General features: G+C 30.4%; 2 protein-coding genes and 1 long non-coding RNA gene across 5 annotated transcripts; all 3 read right to left on the minus strand.

Annotated features, from left to right (window-relative positions):
• Nucleotides 1–1,846: 1,846 nt before the first annotated feature.
• On the minus strand, nucleotides 1,847–3,568 carry LOC106340103 (probable thiol methyltransferase 2). Of its 2 annotated transcripts, XR_001269304.1 has the most exons (9): nucleotides 3,441–3,568; nucleotides 3,221–3,351; nucleotides 3,047–3,133; nucleotides 2,857–2,957; nucleotides 2,678–2,777; nucleotides 2,556–2,602; nucleotides 2,372–2,450; nucleotides 2,124–2,294; nucleotides 1,847–1,865 (listed from the first exon to the last, which is right to left on the minus strand). XR_001269304.1 is itself a non-coding variant. In XM_013778967.1 (8 exons), exons 1-8 carry the CDS (start codon nucleotides 3,517–3,519, stop codon nucleotides 2,235–2,237), a joined length of 684 nt encoding a protein of 227 aa, XP_013634421.1. In that variant the 5' UTR covers nucleotides 3,520–3,568; the 3' UTR covers nucleotides 2,011–2,234. The 2 variants fall into 2 exon arrangements, 1 of the variants encoding a protein (XP_013634421.1); XM_013778967.1 differs by lacking the exon at nucleotides 1,847–1,865 and having other exon boundaries at nucleotides 2,011–2,294.
• A 6,528-nt stretch (nucleotides 3,569–10,096) lies between these two features.
• Nucleotides 10,097–12,511, minus strand: LOC106337059 (outer envelope pore protein 37, chloroplastic-like). Its single transcript, XM_013776080.1, has 6 exons — nucleotides 12,028–12,511; nucleotides 11,271–11,357; nucleotides 10,993–11,184; nucleotides 10,811–10,905; nucleotides 10,595–10,715; nucleotides 10,097–10,370 (listed from the first exon to the last, which is right to left on the minus strand). The coding sequence occupies exons 1-6, from the start codon at nucleotides 12,442–12,444 to the stop codon at nucleotides 10,239–10,241; spliced, it is 1,044 nt and encodes a 347-aa protein (XP_013631534.1). The 5' UTR covers nucleotides 12,445–12,511; the 3' UTR covers nucleotides 10,097–10,238.
• An 823-nt stretch (nucleotides 12,512–13,334) lies between these two features.
• LOC106337060 lies at nucleotides 13,335–15,838 on the minus strand. 2 transcript variants are annotated; one of them, XR_001268946.1, is made up of 5 exons: nucleotides 15,471–15,838; nucleotides 15,237–15,363; nucleotides 14,559–14,715; nucleotides 14,380–14,484; nucleotides 13,335–13,743 (listed from the first exon to the last, which is right to left on the minus strand). It is a non-coding gene; the product is annotated as an uncharacterized LOC106337060 (long non-coding RNA). The 2 variants fall into 2 exon arrangements; XR_001268945.1 differs by lacking the exon at nucleotides 13,335–13,743 and having other exon boundaries at nucleotides 14,253–14,484.
• Nucleotides 15,839–15,865: the final 27 nt, after the last annotated feature.

The raw sequence follows: 15,865 nt of genomic DNA on the forward strand, positions 1-15,865 counted from the left end.
AATAGATTTTTTTCCTTTCTTCTGACAAGTGGTAGGGAAAATTCTGACACATGTTCCTCAAGGAAATTCACTTTAAAAAAATTCAAAACTATACAATACATGTTGCTTACCGTGTACAATACTATATAATTTAACAAGCCAAACCAGTATACAATATATTGGTTTGCATTTATACTAAAGATATCCAATATACAATATATTCACAAACCAATATACAAGATTCGACAGCTTATCATGATGAATAAAAATTCCAGTGTACAATACTTTATATATAAAGATATACAATATACAATACTATACAATATACCAGATATTCACAAACATATCTATTGTGATATTATAACTAATAATTGACTAAATTTTAACGAAAAATAATAAAAAATACACCATATTATTATATCATATTATTTTATTAACTAAACATTCTTTTGTTTGCATTATATTTAACATTCGACTAATTTTTTTTTAAAAAAAATAATATTATATTATAAGTGACCATAGCAAAACGTATTGACATAAAATAGAAAACATAGCTATTGTGATATTGTAACCAATAATTGCTAGGTTTTGGACAAAAAAAATACTAAAAAAACCATATTGATATATCATATTATATTATTAACCATTCATTCCTCGGTTTGCATATGATTTAACATTCGACATATTTTAAAAAATAATATTATTTAAATATGATTTTTTTGACTTTTTAAAATCAATTTAGTAAATTCCTAATTGTAACAGTTAATGATAGCGTACTATACCACCTTTAATAAAATGGCTTTAAAATGGTAAAATAACACATATAAAAATAAAATACAAACATTTTTTCATAAAAAATAATTACCGACAATCCCGACAATCCTGCGCGGAGCGCAGACACCCCATAGTAATGAAATACACATTCATTTATATCATGCATAAAACGTTAAGATCAATTTCGAAAGACCTTGTGGTAACAAAACGCGTTCTTATCCATAGTGTGAGCAAAGTGGAATCAGTGGCCCTAGTTTCACTCCATTATTCACAAGTGAACATTCGTGGCTCCAGAATCATCGCTGGACACTTTTTCTGAGGTCACAAAGAGAAGCGGGCCACAAATTTCAATATGAGCAATAAGATAAAGACAATGTACAACCTAAATTCCACCCACAGTTTATTATCCAGCATTTTAGTACACACGCTTATAGTCGAAATGAACACGACACTGTTTGTTAAAACACAAAACGACAAAAAGTTTGAAGTGTGAATGTGTTACACGTCTCATTGTCTTTTAGGTGTGCCAGTTTCATCAACGTGAAACATGATGCATGGGACACTGCATTCTTTTTCCATCTGCCAGCTTTTTCAGCCCCTTGAAATTTTAATATCAAATGTTAAAAAACTTTTTAATCTTTCTTGTTTCACAATGAGTTTAATTACGTGATGAAGTTGGATTGTTTTTCTACCTTGCATATTCCTGCAGCAATTTGTAATCAACAATAGAGGTTACCTAAAATCCTAAGGGAATCAGAAGCTCCTCAGAGCTGTAGAAACATTTAAGCAAGTTTGACTATCTTTTAACCAAAGAGAAGCATATAGGGAGTTTCAGAGTGATGAAAAGATTGAGAAGATAAAGATTAATTACACTGAGACTGATACTTTGTAAGGAGGTCCATCAGGCGCTATCATCTAACTGTAACATAATTCGATAAAATAACATATCTTAAACGCTATGATTTATATATATGTATCGATGATATACATGTTTTTAATGATTTTATCGTACAGGAAACATGAATGTTATAAGGTATCCATCAGGATTTAAGAGAGCTTGCATACGTTTCGCCCATATAGGTCGCGCTTTAGGTTCAAAGGCACAGAAGAAGCTGCAAGAATCATCAAAATTGTTGATAAATCAGCTGGCGTTTGTTGTTATTTCATATGAAAAAAGTAACCAAAATGTTCTGTACAAAACATCAGGTAACCAAGTGTCTATAACCAATGCACCGTAGCAGCTATGAAGCATGAATAAACTCAACAAGACTTTCTCAAACTGCTGGATACATATGACAAGCACAACCCAAACTGAATTTTCATGCTTATTACTAACTAAGAAGAGGGAAAATGTTTTGAATATTACTCACATTTTTATTCAAATATTGTTTGTAGAAATGCACGTTTAGTTTACCAGTGAAAAAAAAATCACAAAACATCCAGATTAAAAGCTTATAATTAAAGCTTCAAATCATCACATTTCACAAAGTGGAGCGTAACGTTGGAGATCTCTTCTTCCATCTTCCAATCTTCTCTACTCCCTGAACAAGGATTCCAAAGGTCAACATTATCTAATCATCTTAACGCTTATTAAAAAGTTTCATGTTGATATTTTTACCTTGCGTGGTCTTATAGCAAGTTCGTTATCCACAATGGAGATGGCCTCAAATCCCAGTGGAATCAGAACCTTCTCGTAACTGCAACATTTTAAAGATCACAGAGTGAAGATTTCGCCACAGAGTGTCAGTGACGTTGCTGCTGGTAATTAGTAAAAGAGATAACAGGGAGAACAAACACATTACTCAGACACAGACACTTTGTAAGGAGGACCTCCAGAACGCTCATCCATCTGCCAAAAGACATCAATAGTTTTTAAGGTCTCATCAGAAACATATAAGAGAATAGAGATACTATGATTGCTTACAGGAAACATCAATGTTATAAGCTCTCCACTCAGTTTCAGAAGCTTTTCTATTCTCTGTGCCCATAGTGGTCTCACGCTAGCTTCAAATGCACAGAAGAAGCTGCAAGAATGGTCATGTAAAAAGCAATAGCCTATATGTTGTATCAAACCAGATACAGAGTAAGATTAAACACACATACGTATAGTCGAAAATGAGATCGAATTTTTCATCTGGCTCCCAAGTGAAAAAGTCTTCGCACAAGAAAGAGAAGTATTCTGCATTAGGCAGAGAGCAAAATCTCTACATTTGAGATTAAACAAAATGTGTTAATAAAAGATGTAAAGACAAGACTCTTGACTCAAAAAAAATAGAAAAAAAGTGTTCACAACCTTTGATGATTGCTCAACCACAGTTCTAGATATATCCAATCCAACTACATAACGATCAGGACATGCCATTGCCACCACATCATAACCCTACAGAAAACAAAACATGTTTCATTGCAACACACAACAGGAAGATATTCAGGAATAGCAAAGAGACAAAAGTCCAAGAACACATACGGTTCCACAACCAGGAACAAGAGCTCTGCCTTTAGGCAACGAACCAGTCTCAGCGAGATGCTTAACGATCGGAGTTGGTCTACCTAAGTCCCATGGGGTTGCTCTTGCTTTCCAGGTCTTCTCCCAACCACCTTCAAAACACCAATACACACATCAACAATGACCAAGATCGCTTCAGGGAAGAAGAAAGATCAATTTAAAGAAAATTATGGTTCATTACCAGAAGAATCCTCTCTCACCAACCGTTGGAAGATATCACTCGGCGATTCCACCGCCGGAGCTTTACCGGAGTTTCCCATCAGGTTCACGCAGACCAAGGAACTGGCGTGTTAAGCTAGTTAAAAGATAATGACGTGGATATGGAAGTGAAGCTTCTTGTTCAAATAGAGGTTTGCGGAAAGTAACACTTCTACCTCAGCTGGAGGGTTTGTTTCTCTGCTGTTAGAAAAAAAAGTTTATTTTTAACAAGTGATTAATATAACAATCATCTTCTTAATTGTTTTTAATTACCTGACTAGATTTTGACTCACGCATCTATGTAGATTATTTTTCATATATATAAAAATACTAATATTTGTATTCTGAAAATTTATGATTGTAAATATTTTGGTATTATTGTCTAACTTTCTAATAGAGGTTACTTCACATCATTTGAAAAAAATAATTAACTTTAAATATTAGGATAAACATGTTGAGAGGTGTGAGCATGAGAATATGGTATTTTATAGCTTTAGTTGAAAGCATATATACAGTTCCATTTCAGATTATGGGAATATATTGCTATCTAGATAAATTCAAATTTGTTAGATTTTCTTTTAAATTTGTTAGATTTTCTTTTATGATTTCAGTTAATATGATAGATATTATTGTTGCGTATGCTTATAATATCTGGATAGCAAACGATTTGTTAAAGATTAAACTGATTGATTGTAAATAATTTTTATGAAAGCTGTAATAACGATGTATATTAGATATTCCATGATTTTAGGCATTTTAAGTATATTATGGTTCCATAATTATCATTTAGTTGATTTGTATTGTTTAAAAACAATTTAATAAGTATAGATTTTAAATGACTATTTTTGTCTCAAATATAGAAAACAACTGATCTTATAATTATTTTGATCTAGATTTTATAAAAGATTTGATTTTACTAACGGATACTGAAGTGAAGCTTCTAGTATACCAAGAGAGTTTATGCCAAGATTGCGAGTCTTTCAGCATGGAAGTGAAGTCTATATTGGGTTTGATTAATTCCATTGATTTGGTTAAAAGGAAAATCGACAAAATAATCTTCAATTTCCGAATATAAACCAAAAAATCTCAAACGCATAAGCATGTCAAACATGAATAAATCTCATATTTGAATTCTTGATCAACATAAACTAGATCTCGATCCGCGCAACCGCGCGGATTTTTGTTTTCATTTATTTTTATATAAATATTTTGTTTTTAATTCTAAATTGGTATATATTATAATATATACTAGATTTTGATCCGCGCTTTCAAAGCGCAGAATTATTTTGTTTACAAAACTTGGTTTATTATAAACTATAATTTATATATAAGTGTATATTTTAAGTTTTACATAATTTTATTTAAATAAGCATTGGCATGTCTCGTATTTGTTTTAGTTTATTTTTAAAAGTTAAAAACTGTAACGGAGTAATACATCATCTAACATGTCTTGCATTGATCAAATTTTGTTTTCATAAAAAAAATTATGATAAATGATAGAGTTGTGCAAAATATCCGGATCCAAAAAACGAATCGGACATGATCCAAAAAATAGTACCAAACCCAAATCAAAATTGATTAATACATGATTGGATATACAATTTTAATATAGGAAGAACCAGATTCAAACCCGACTTGAAACAAATATTTAGGATACACTAAAATGCTCAAAACATATAAAAAATTTCGTCCTCCATCAAAATTTTCAAATAAATCCAATTTTAATTTTACATTATTTAAAGTTATATGTTTTATATTATTTAATTTTTAGATTTTGAGCATTTAAGATATATTTGAACTCGACTCGAGATAGTTAATGAAATCTTTTTTAAATCATTAACTGCAAAGTTACTAACTTTTATTAAGATACGTAGAAGTTTTTCGATTTTAATTGAATTGTAGATAAGATTCTGAAAATATATTTGGTTGATTTGGAAATCACATTTTTGAAAGTTTGACAGTTGCTAAAAATATGGTAAAAATGATATTTTAAGAAAATATTTTACTTTCGATAAATAACTTTTACCGGTGGAAGGAATGATTTAATTTTGATCATATCATGCATTTAAAAAATTATATTTGATTCTGAAATGATTGTATAAACTCTAGAGGTGATGAGACTGGAAACATATGATTCATAAGCATCGGCGTGAACTCAGTGCAATTTTATATACACATTTTCAAAAAAATAATGCAAGAGAGAGAATATACCATCCCTTATATATTGAAAGAAAATCATTACTACGTATTTTTGTAGCCACGTGTCATCACCACAATCATTCCTAGAATCCTTAGAAAAATATGTTGGTCCATATAAATATATAATAAGCTTTTTATTAAACTAACCATAAATTAATCATAAATGTTCTTTATTGTTTTCTTAAATAAAAATCACGGAATTACCTAATGTGGCTAAAGTATCTATGACAATTAATGATTTTGAATAATAAAGATTTGATACAAATTAGTCTATTCTCTATCATTTTAAAAAAATTTAACTTACTAAAATAAATTAAACAACCACATTAACTATATAATAAAAAATTAGATTTTTTCGTATATATTATATTTTGAATTTTTAAAAACGACTATACATGACTAAAGTTGTTAAAAACTCACATTTAAATTTTTGTGATCCATGTTTAAAATTTCTGTTATAACAAGATTCAAATGATTACGAAATTACATAAGTAAAAAGTCTCATTTAATAAATATTATGTGTATGTATATTAATAATTTTTTTAAAGAAATTATATACGATATAAAATACATAAGTATTTTAATTTCGAAATTTGCTTTGAATTTTTTTGATAAACATTTTGAAAAAATATTGACAACTTAATATTTAGATTTTAAACTTTGTATTGAATTTTTTTTAAATTATAAATTACTAAAACTATTAAACATCCCATAAATTTTTTATTGTTATCACTGATTTAAAATTTTTGTTATAAAGAAATACAAATGAGCAAAAATAATATGAGTATAAAATATTTTTTAACAGATGTTAATATTAAAAATGTACTATATATCTATGTTAATATCATTTAAACTTAATTTTATGCCATATTAAATGGAAAAAGTGTTTCTATGAGTTAATAAAATTTATCTATGTATTTGCACCAATTTAACTATATACGTAATAGTTACTAAATTTTTAATTATTCAATATATATTTATTATTTCATAATATGTAAAAAACATATAATACATAAAAGTAATTTATATATAATATTCATCCCGCGCAAGACGCAGGTCTTAACCTAGTATATATATATATATACGAAAAGTGATTGGGAAAAAATTGCAGAAAAAATGATTGAGAGTTCATCATTTTTACCATAGTAAACTATAAATAATTATATCAATAGTATGTGTTATTAATTATTATTAATGGTAGGATCAGTCATTTGGATTGCCAAATAGCATAAGTTGCCTTATGTTTAACAGCCAAAAGATATTTTTCCTTACGTGCATTTATTATTTGCTGGATAATTCTTGTTTTAAAATTGTCTTGTTTTTGATTGGCCAAATATATAATTGGCAAAAGTATTTTATAAAAATTCAAAAAAGGCAGTGGCATGACAATGTAAATAACTCTAAAAATAAGGGGAAAATCCTACGAGGGATTCTGATTTAATAGTATAGATATATATTTATTATTTCATAATATGTAAAAAACATATAATACATAAAAGTAATTTATATATAATATTCATCCCGCGCAAGGCGCGGATCTTAACCTAGTATATATATATCCGAGAAAAAATTGCAGAAAAAATGATTGAGAGTTCATCATTTTTACCATAGTAAACTATAAATAATTATATCAATAGTATGTGTTATTAATTATTATTAATGGTAGGATCAGTCATTTGGATTGCCAAATAGCATAAGTTGCCTTATGTTTAACAGCCAAAAGATATTTTTCCTTACGTGCATTTATTATTTGCTGGATAATTCTTGTTTTAAAATTGTCTTGTTTTTGATTGGCCAAATATATAATTGGCAAAAGTATTTTAAAAAAATTCAAAAAAGGCAGTGGCATGACAATGTAAATAACTCTAAAAATAAGGGTAGAATCCTACGAGGGATTCTGCTTTAATAGTATAGATGTGTCTATCAATTTATAAAACATAATAATTTACCTGTATATTTTTTTCATTGAATAATTTGTTTCAAACTTTCACATGTATTGGTGTCTTCTTCTATATATATATATTTTTTGATTATTATTTCATTATTAAAATCGTAACTATATATATAAAGATTAGTAAAATATTATTTTATTGTAATATCAAAGATATTGTAACATTTCACAAATTTAGAAAGTTTTTAAAAAATTAAACTTTTCGCTTCATAGATTTATATTATCGAGTAAATAATTAAACATTTAGTTTTTGTTTAATTATTAAAATAAACTAAATAGTTTAAATTTTGTTTTCATTGGTTTAAGGTAGTAAAGATTAATCATTGTTAGATAATATGATTTTTGTTACTTAAAAAAAATATCTTTATAATTTTAAAAGTTCAGATCGACAAATATTTAAATATTTAGCATATAGAGGTATAGTATTACAGCATTAAATTATATCTATTTAATTAATATTATATATAAATCCAATGAATCATCTGTTGTTTAAATCCAATTATTGATAGTTCAATAAAAAAATTTTGTATGCCCAAAATTTAAATGATAAGATTATATATTAAATGTAACATGACTTTCTAGGAATATGTCCATTAGATCTATTTTAAAAAAAAATAACACATGAATCAAGGTTGTGACTTCTGTTTTAATATATAAGATATGATTTTTCAGTTAAAAATTTGGGATTAAGAAGGTTTACTTAAAATGACTTAGGTGGTGCTATTCAATAGTGGATTTGAAATTAATTTTATAGGTTTTATATTCGGTTGTTATTTAATGAATGATTGTAAATTTTATATTAAAATCTAGTGTTATTGGTTATTATAATCTTGCAAATCATTTGACTTGAAATATGTTTGAATGGATTTCAATCTAGTTTCATATGTAAGTTATATCAACATAAATCAAATATCTTACCTAGTATTGTATAATCATTTATATTAATAATAATATCAACAATCACTATAAGTAAATGATTATAGTCATCTTAACTTTTATCCCGAAAACCATTGTAAAAAAACACATAGTTTTCTTAACCAAATACTTTTTCATTTTACCAATTTTTTTGAAATTGAACACAGAAGGATCACACCTCAACGATTTATTTGATCAAAAACCTAGATAGTTACTAACCTTCATGATAATGGCATCACTTTTGGGACACTTAGAAACATATATCCTCCAACATGCTCAATTCGTGCACTGTTTAGGACTAAGAAAAATCTATCGATCAAATCTTTGATCTAAAAAACAAAAATCTAAAAGTCTTTGATCAGATGGATCAGGTAATCATTTGTTATTGAGTTTAATTTTAGTGTAGAAATCAAATGATATTATGTTGAATTTATAAATACATTATTGAAAATTTAAGAAAATATAGTCAAATACATCATGAATCAATTGAAATGAAGCAAGTTTGTATGAACTGAAATCAATTCTATTACTTAAAATAAATGAGATTTTGAAAGTTTTGATTCAATTTACAATTTAAAGATGCATGATTTATCTAAAATTTCAAATAATTTTCAAAGTATTTAGAAAATCAAGTATGATATCATTTTATTTCCGTAACAGAATTGAAATCTATTTTCATTTTAAGAAGATTCTAATTTGAAATTTAATTTCAAATTTTAAGAAAATAATTATAAGAATATAAGAAATTAAAATACCTAAACACACATCTATATCACCACAAAGATCACTAATACACGATGGGAGTAGCATTTTATACAATTATTGATATGAATAAGGTAGATTATGTTATTTCATGTGAGTCAATAAGAGGTAAATTAAATACACTTATGAATTATCAAAAGAAAATATCATGTTTATGTTTATATTTTTTGAATTTGACAAGCTTCACATCACAATTATTATAGTTGACGTTCTAATTTGTTATATGTTCTTTTTATTTTTTCCATTGAACCAGTTTGGCTAGCTACGATATATTCCTTTTATGAGATGAGTTTTGGTTTATAAATCTGAAGGTGTAAGGTCAGATTTAGATTGAACTATTTACACATAAAAGTAAATTCAAATCCATTCAAAATAATCCAGGTCAAATGGATTGTAAAATTTCATCATACATGAATAACAACGAGATTTGAAATATTGTATTTAAATATTTAATTGAATTAACCATGATTATAAAATTATTTTAATTAAAAGATTATAAATACAAGAACCAATAACATTTCAGTTTAAAATCTTTTAATAAAGATACTTTACATACAATAACCAATAACACTAGATTTCAAAATTAGAATTAAACTCAGTCTTTCAATAAGATTGGATTTTAAAACCTAGAGAATTAGTTTCAAATTCACTATCCAATAACACCCCAAAGAAAAATCTGATAAATTTTTAATCTAATAGAGTTGATTTTAAAATTTATAACCAATAACACCTCTTACTTATAAAATTTATAACCGGAGGGAGTATAATTTCACACGTGTCAAACATGTTTCTCTGTTCCAAGAAATGAAACATTTAGTGAAGGAAGACAATTTTGCAGATTTGAAAAGAAGGTTTACACTAAATCTTTATTACAGTGGTTTCACAACAGTATTACAGAGAGAGTATGCAAAAGTGTAAATGAGACTCTGTGATTCTAGATTTTTCTTTTCTCATTCAAATGTCCCATCTTTTCTTGACTCGGAACATCAAGACTGAGGTTTTGATGTCATCTTGTGGAACTTGAAGCATGAACTGCACTTTCATCTTCATTGGTGTCGTTTTCACTTTCCCAGCTTCATCCCCCACCTGTTGCAATAACCAAACACAACAAACTCAAAGGCTTATCACAAGAGCAAAGGGTAGTGTCTTTAGCTATACTATTACCCCTATTGTAAAGTAACCACAGACTCATCAGATGCTATGTCACATTAATTAGAATGCTAATACTATGACTCGGTTTGGAAATGAGTGAAAAAGCGTTTCACAGATGATAAGAGTAGAGAAAAAAAACTGAAGTTTGGCGTTTTTACCCAGAGAGAAGCCCAGCCAAGGCGTACTTCAGAATCATAACCAGCTTTGAACTTGTAGTCTTTACCATATGTGCGTTTGTACACTGCACTCCACATGTTTGAATCAAACTTGTACCAGTAGCTGCATGCATAGCAAGTCATCATCATGATACTTATATACTTCCACATAGTCCATACATTTAGCAGATAAGATGGTTCTACAAATAGTCCACTAACCTCAACTTATCAGAAGGGCTAAACCGGCGCTTGAATGCAAATGAAGCAGCGTTGGAAGGAAGGGAGATGGTTGGGATGAAAGACAATGCATCATCCTGTATGAAACAAAAACATGCAAGCAAAGCCTTGATGTCACATCCAAAAGAAAGCGAAGTAAGAAAATTTTGTAAAAAGTCCAAAACCTTATAAGCATATCTTAGCCTCAACTCTTCATCTGTGTACAAAGCAGAACAAACACCATCCATAACTTGACGTTTAAGGATCCCATTAACAGATAACATTCTCTTATTCTTCCTCTCCTCTTCCTCCTCCTCCTCCTCTTCTCTCTCTTGTATCGAAACTTCACCTAGTGGGAATTTAAGAGTCGCTCTTGGCTACAGGAAGAAAAAAAACCATCAAGCATTACATAAAGCATCTAAAATGCGCACACACACACCAAATGGAAGAGAATGGTACTCACGTAACCAATAGGAACAGGCGATGAAAGCTCCAGAGAGTAGCCAGGCTCAGCAAGGTTTGCCTCCATAGCAACCTCTCCTTGTTGTGCCTACAACAACACAATCAACAACTGAACTTAACAACCCTACAAGCCTAATCCTAAGCTGTACAAAACGCTGAGTTTCAAAGCACATAAAATGTTCTGTTCCATAACCAATTTAGCTCAAAAAGTATTGTTTTTTATTCCTTATCTACTCTCAATTCGACAAAACCAATGATAACGAGCAAAGAAACAGAGGAAAGATTCAACAATCTTTATTACATTAACAATGAAACATTCTCAAAAAACAGAACATGTTCTGTTCCATAACTAATTTAGCTCAAAAAGTATTGTTTTTTATTCCTTCTCTACTCTCAATTCAACTAAATCAATGATAATAGGCAAGAAACAGAGGAAAGATTCAATCTTTACTACATTAACAATGAAACATTCTCAAAAACAGAACATGTTCTGTTCCATAACCAATTTAGCTCAAAGTATTGTTTTTTCTTCCTTATCTACTCTCAATTCAACCAAATCAATGATAATGAGCAAAGAAACAGAGGAAAGATTCAATCTTTACTACATTAACAATGAAACATTCTCAAAAACAGAACATGTTCTGTTCCATAACCAATTTAGCTCAAAAAGTATTGTTTTTTATTCCTAATCTACTCTCAATTCAACCAAATCAATGATAATGAGCAAAGAAACAGAGGAAAGATTCAATCTTTATTACATTAACGTTGTGAAGAGCTCGTAGCTGAAGGCGAGGGGAAACATCAACAGTGCTCTTGATGAAAGTGTTCTTCTCCTCGACATCGTAGAGAACAGAGAGGTACTTGGAAGTGAGAGAGAGCTGAGGCTGAGTGACCTCGCGCTGGGAGTTGTTCTGAAACGACAGCTTGAGCTTCGCGAGGTTGTCGAAAAGCTTGCAAGAGACTTTGTTCAGGAAGAGGAGACTGTCGCTGTCGAATTCAGACGTCACGCGGAGCTTCGGTCTGTTCAGAGAGGTGAGAAAGGGGAAGAGGGAGGAGCGTGTCGGTGGAGGCGGTGGTTCCGAGGTTGTTGATTGAAGGGTAGGTGGAGGAGGAGGAGGAGGAGGAGGTGGGGAAGTGGAAAGGCTGGGGCTTTGAGAAGATTGATGATCCGCCATTGAAAAGTGGGGGTTTGGGGGAGAATCTATCGCTAAAGTCGAAACACGAGATTCAAGTACTAGAGAGAGAGAGAGAGACGGTTCTTGTTTTTCTTTGTAAATGTTTTTCTGAAATTTCAGAATTTTTGCGATTTAAATTTATAAATAAAAATCTGCAATTTTTAAAAATAAAAATGAAACCCATTCATATAAACAGCGAGTTATATATTTAATATTGCAGTTTTTGCAGATTATTTTATCCTATTAAAAATGAAAAACAGTTATCAAACAACATCTCAACTTAATTTCCATATAAAAATATTATAACAATTTTAAATTTTTAACCAAAACAAAACATAATTACTTTATTTTAATGCTAAATTATAAAAAAAATTGAAATCAATATAATTGTATCTATATTATTTTTAATTTTATTGTATAGATACCCAAAATTCCATTAAATCTCAAGACAACTCTAGAATTTCGTTATTACCGTCCGGATCATGGAATAACGAAGCAGCCGGAGAAGAGTGATAAAAGCCTGACCATTGCTATGTGAGGAGGAAGAAGAGAGGACAAGAAGAATCAAGTTAAAGGAAGCTGAGCTGGACGAATGAAGCTTGATGATTGGTTAATGAAAAGTCAGTAAGACTTGAGCGGAGTATAAATAGAAGTTGTTGCATTCAGTTAGAACTTAAGAGGTAGCTTTGTAATTGGATTGAGTCTATTGACATGAGGAGATACTCGACTGGGTTAGGCCAGCGACTCTCATTGATTCATTTTACAAAGACTAATCGGTTAGTACATTTCTTCATGGCAACACATCAACTTCCAAAAATGCATTCTTCAACACTTTTATTCTATCTCTCAAATTTTTATCCTATTTTTCATATTTTTTTTTTTGGAGTTTCGCTCTACTTGCTTTGGCTACATTATCATGTGTTATATACATTGAGTTAAATGTGTTATGTGCTAAGAAGAATTCAAGCTTCGTTATCACTTTATATTTGACTTGTAGCATGTGTTATTTATACATTGAGTTAAATGTCTTATTCTAAGATTCTTCCTTGTAGATGAAAGTGCTGTGAAGGAAAACTGCATTGAGTTATTCTGTTTTGTTTGGGTGAAGCAAAACAGTAGTGAATTGAAAAATAAGAATGTGTCCTGACTCAGGCATCAGGATATGCGATACACTCGAAACGGTCAAACAAAAGGAACTCTGCATTCTGCTATTTATTCACCACACATTCAGTTCTTGAAACATGTTTGTCTAGTTCCGCTCCACCAAATATAAAAAAGCAAACGAACACAAGAAGAAAGCTATAACAAGCAAAAGAATCAAAGGAAACAATTTTGTAAAGAGGCAAAGTACACAAAAGAATTTTAGGCAGATCAAACATGAAAGCAAAAAAAAAACATTGATTTTTAGGAAAACACGAGAGGGAAAACGTTTTATTACGAGATTAATAATGAAAAACTCAGTGATCATAAGTGTCGTCAACCAAAAAAACATATACAATCGCTAAACATCATTTATTACGAGATTGATTTTTCACAAACGAGACGGAATCTCGAATGACCGGATGCAACGCTTAATTTGTTTTCACAAATTACACATAATTTTTCATTATCAATCAAATAATATATAGATTTTTCCCTCAAAAATAAAACTTGAAAATAGGAGAAGTGGAAAAAAACTTTATTACGATATTGATTAAGAGAACTAAATGATCAAAAATGTAAAGACAATAAAAAAATATATATACAATCTCTAACTATCAATTAAGACCGGATGTAACATTTAATTTTTTTTTCACAAATTATACATTAAGTTTTCATTATCAGTAAAGTAATATAGAATTTTCCACCTAAAATTTTTGAAAGTTTTTATTTTAAAAAAAATTGTGAAAAAAATGTTATGACAAAAAAAAAATAGGTTAGCAAAGAAGACCATACCTTGCAAATCAGTTTGGGATGGAGAAAGACAGCGACCCTGACGTCAATGACATGGCCAGACGAAATGGATAGATCCAATTTTATCAGTGATCCAATATTGGCAACCTACAACAAGGCATGACATTTTATCATCACGTTTTTTGACAATAATAGAAAGAATCAGACATTGACGGGCTCACCTCGTCGCAAAGCAGAGCAGAGCAGACCATACGAGGAGGCAGGCACGAGTACCTGAGACTGAATCCACCATCACCACCTCGCACAACAAGACCTCAAGCAGAGACCCGGACCACCTTAATCAACAGCAAAGAGCAGCAAAGTCGGACTCGGATGAAGCTGAAAACAAGCAGTGAAACATCAACACAACCAAAACCTCCGAAAACAAGATTTGAATCTCCTCCGAGAGGCAAACCGGAATCGACGAACCCAAGAATAAGAAGAATGAATGCCCCACACAGAACGAGATCAAGGAAAAGCCATTAACTAGAAGATCTCTCACTCACACTGGAGATATTACACGACAAGCAGCTTCTTTAGTTCATTTTCAATCAATTAATATAGATTTTAACCTCAAAAATAAAACTTGAAAAATACGAGAGGTGGAAAATTACTTTATTACGAGATTGATTAGGAGAACTAAATGATCAAAAATGTAGAGACAATAAAAATATATACAATCTCTTAACTATCAATTACGTTTAATTTGTTTTTTCACAAATTATACATTAAGTTTTCATTATCAGTCAAGTAATACATAATTTTTTCCACCTAAATTTTTTGAAAGTTTTCTATTTATAAAAAAACTGTTGTGAAAAAATGTTTTGACAGTTAATTATGGTTAGTAAAGAAGATCATACCGTGCAAATCAGTTTCGGATGGAGAAAACAAACGACGGCCCTGACAGTGATGAGTGACGACGTCAATGACTTTTGACGAGACGAAATCGATGGAATCCAATTTTATCAGTGATCCAATATTGGCAACCTACAACAAGGCAGACATTTTATCATCACGTTTTTTGACAATAATAGAAAGAATCAGACAGTAGTTCAAAAAAAAGGAAAGAATCAGACATCGACGGTGGGGCTCACCTCGTCCTGAAAATGCAATCAACTGCTTCGGATAGGAAGCCCCAACTCCCCGAATCCAGAAGAAAGCTGAGCAGACCATACGAGGAGGGAGACACGAGTACCGTCGGTAACGATCGAGACTGAATCCACCACCACCTCACACAACCAATAAGACCGGAACCGGACCTCAAGCGGGAGGGAGACCAGGCAGTGAAACATCACCCACAACCAAAACCACCGAAACAAGATTTGAAATCACTCCCCCGAGAGGCAAACCACGAACCCAAGAAGAAGACGAGATCAAGGAAAAGCCATTAACTAGAACATCTCTCACTCACACTGGAGATATTACACGACAAGTAGCTTCTTTAGTTCTCTTTCTCTAGTTGTTGTTGTTGTTGTTGGACTATTTGCCT

This window comes from Brassica oleracea, chromosome C4 (genome assembly GCF_000695525.1).
Source record: "Brassica oleracea var. oleracea cultivar TO1000 chromosome C4, BOL, whole genome shotgun sequence".
Taxonomy (NCBI): domain Eukaryota; kingdom Viridiplantae; phylum Streptophyta; class Magnoliopsida; order Brassicales; family Brassicaceae; genus Brassica; species Brassica oleracea.

Excerpts from the sequence above, each read along its gene's own strand:
- LOC106340103 (XM_013778967.1), bottom strand. The coding sequence starts at position 3,519 with ATGGGAAACTCCGGTAAAGCTCCGGCGGTGGAATCGCCGAGTGATATC. Across the intron at positions 2,603-2,677 it reads TTATAACATTGATGTTTCCT|ATGGATGAGCGTTCTGGAGG; the intron begins GTAAGCAATCAT and ends GTCTTTTGGCAG. Across the intron at positions 2,451-2,555 it reads TACAAAGTGTCTGTGTCTGA|TTACGAGAAGGTTCTGATTC; the intron begins GTAATGTGTTTG and ends AAAATGTTGCAG.
- LOC106337059 (XM_013776080.1), bottom strand. The coding sequence starts at position 12,444 with ATGGCGGATCATCAATCTTCTCAAAGCCCCAGCCTTTCCACTTCCCCA. Across the intron at positions 11,185-11,270 it reads CGCCTGTTCCTATTGGTTAC|CCAAGAGCGACTCTTAAATT; the intron begins GTGAGTACCATT and ends TTCTTCCTGTAG. Across the intron at positions 10,371-10,594 it reads TTGGCTGGGCTTCTCTCTGG|GTGGGGGATGAAGCTGGGAA; the intron begins GTAAAAACGCCA and ends TTATTGCAACAG.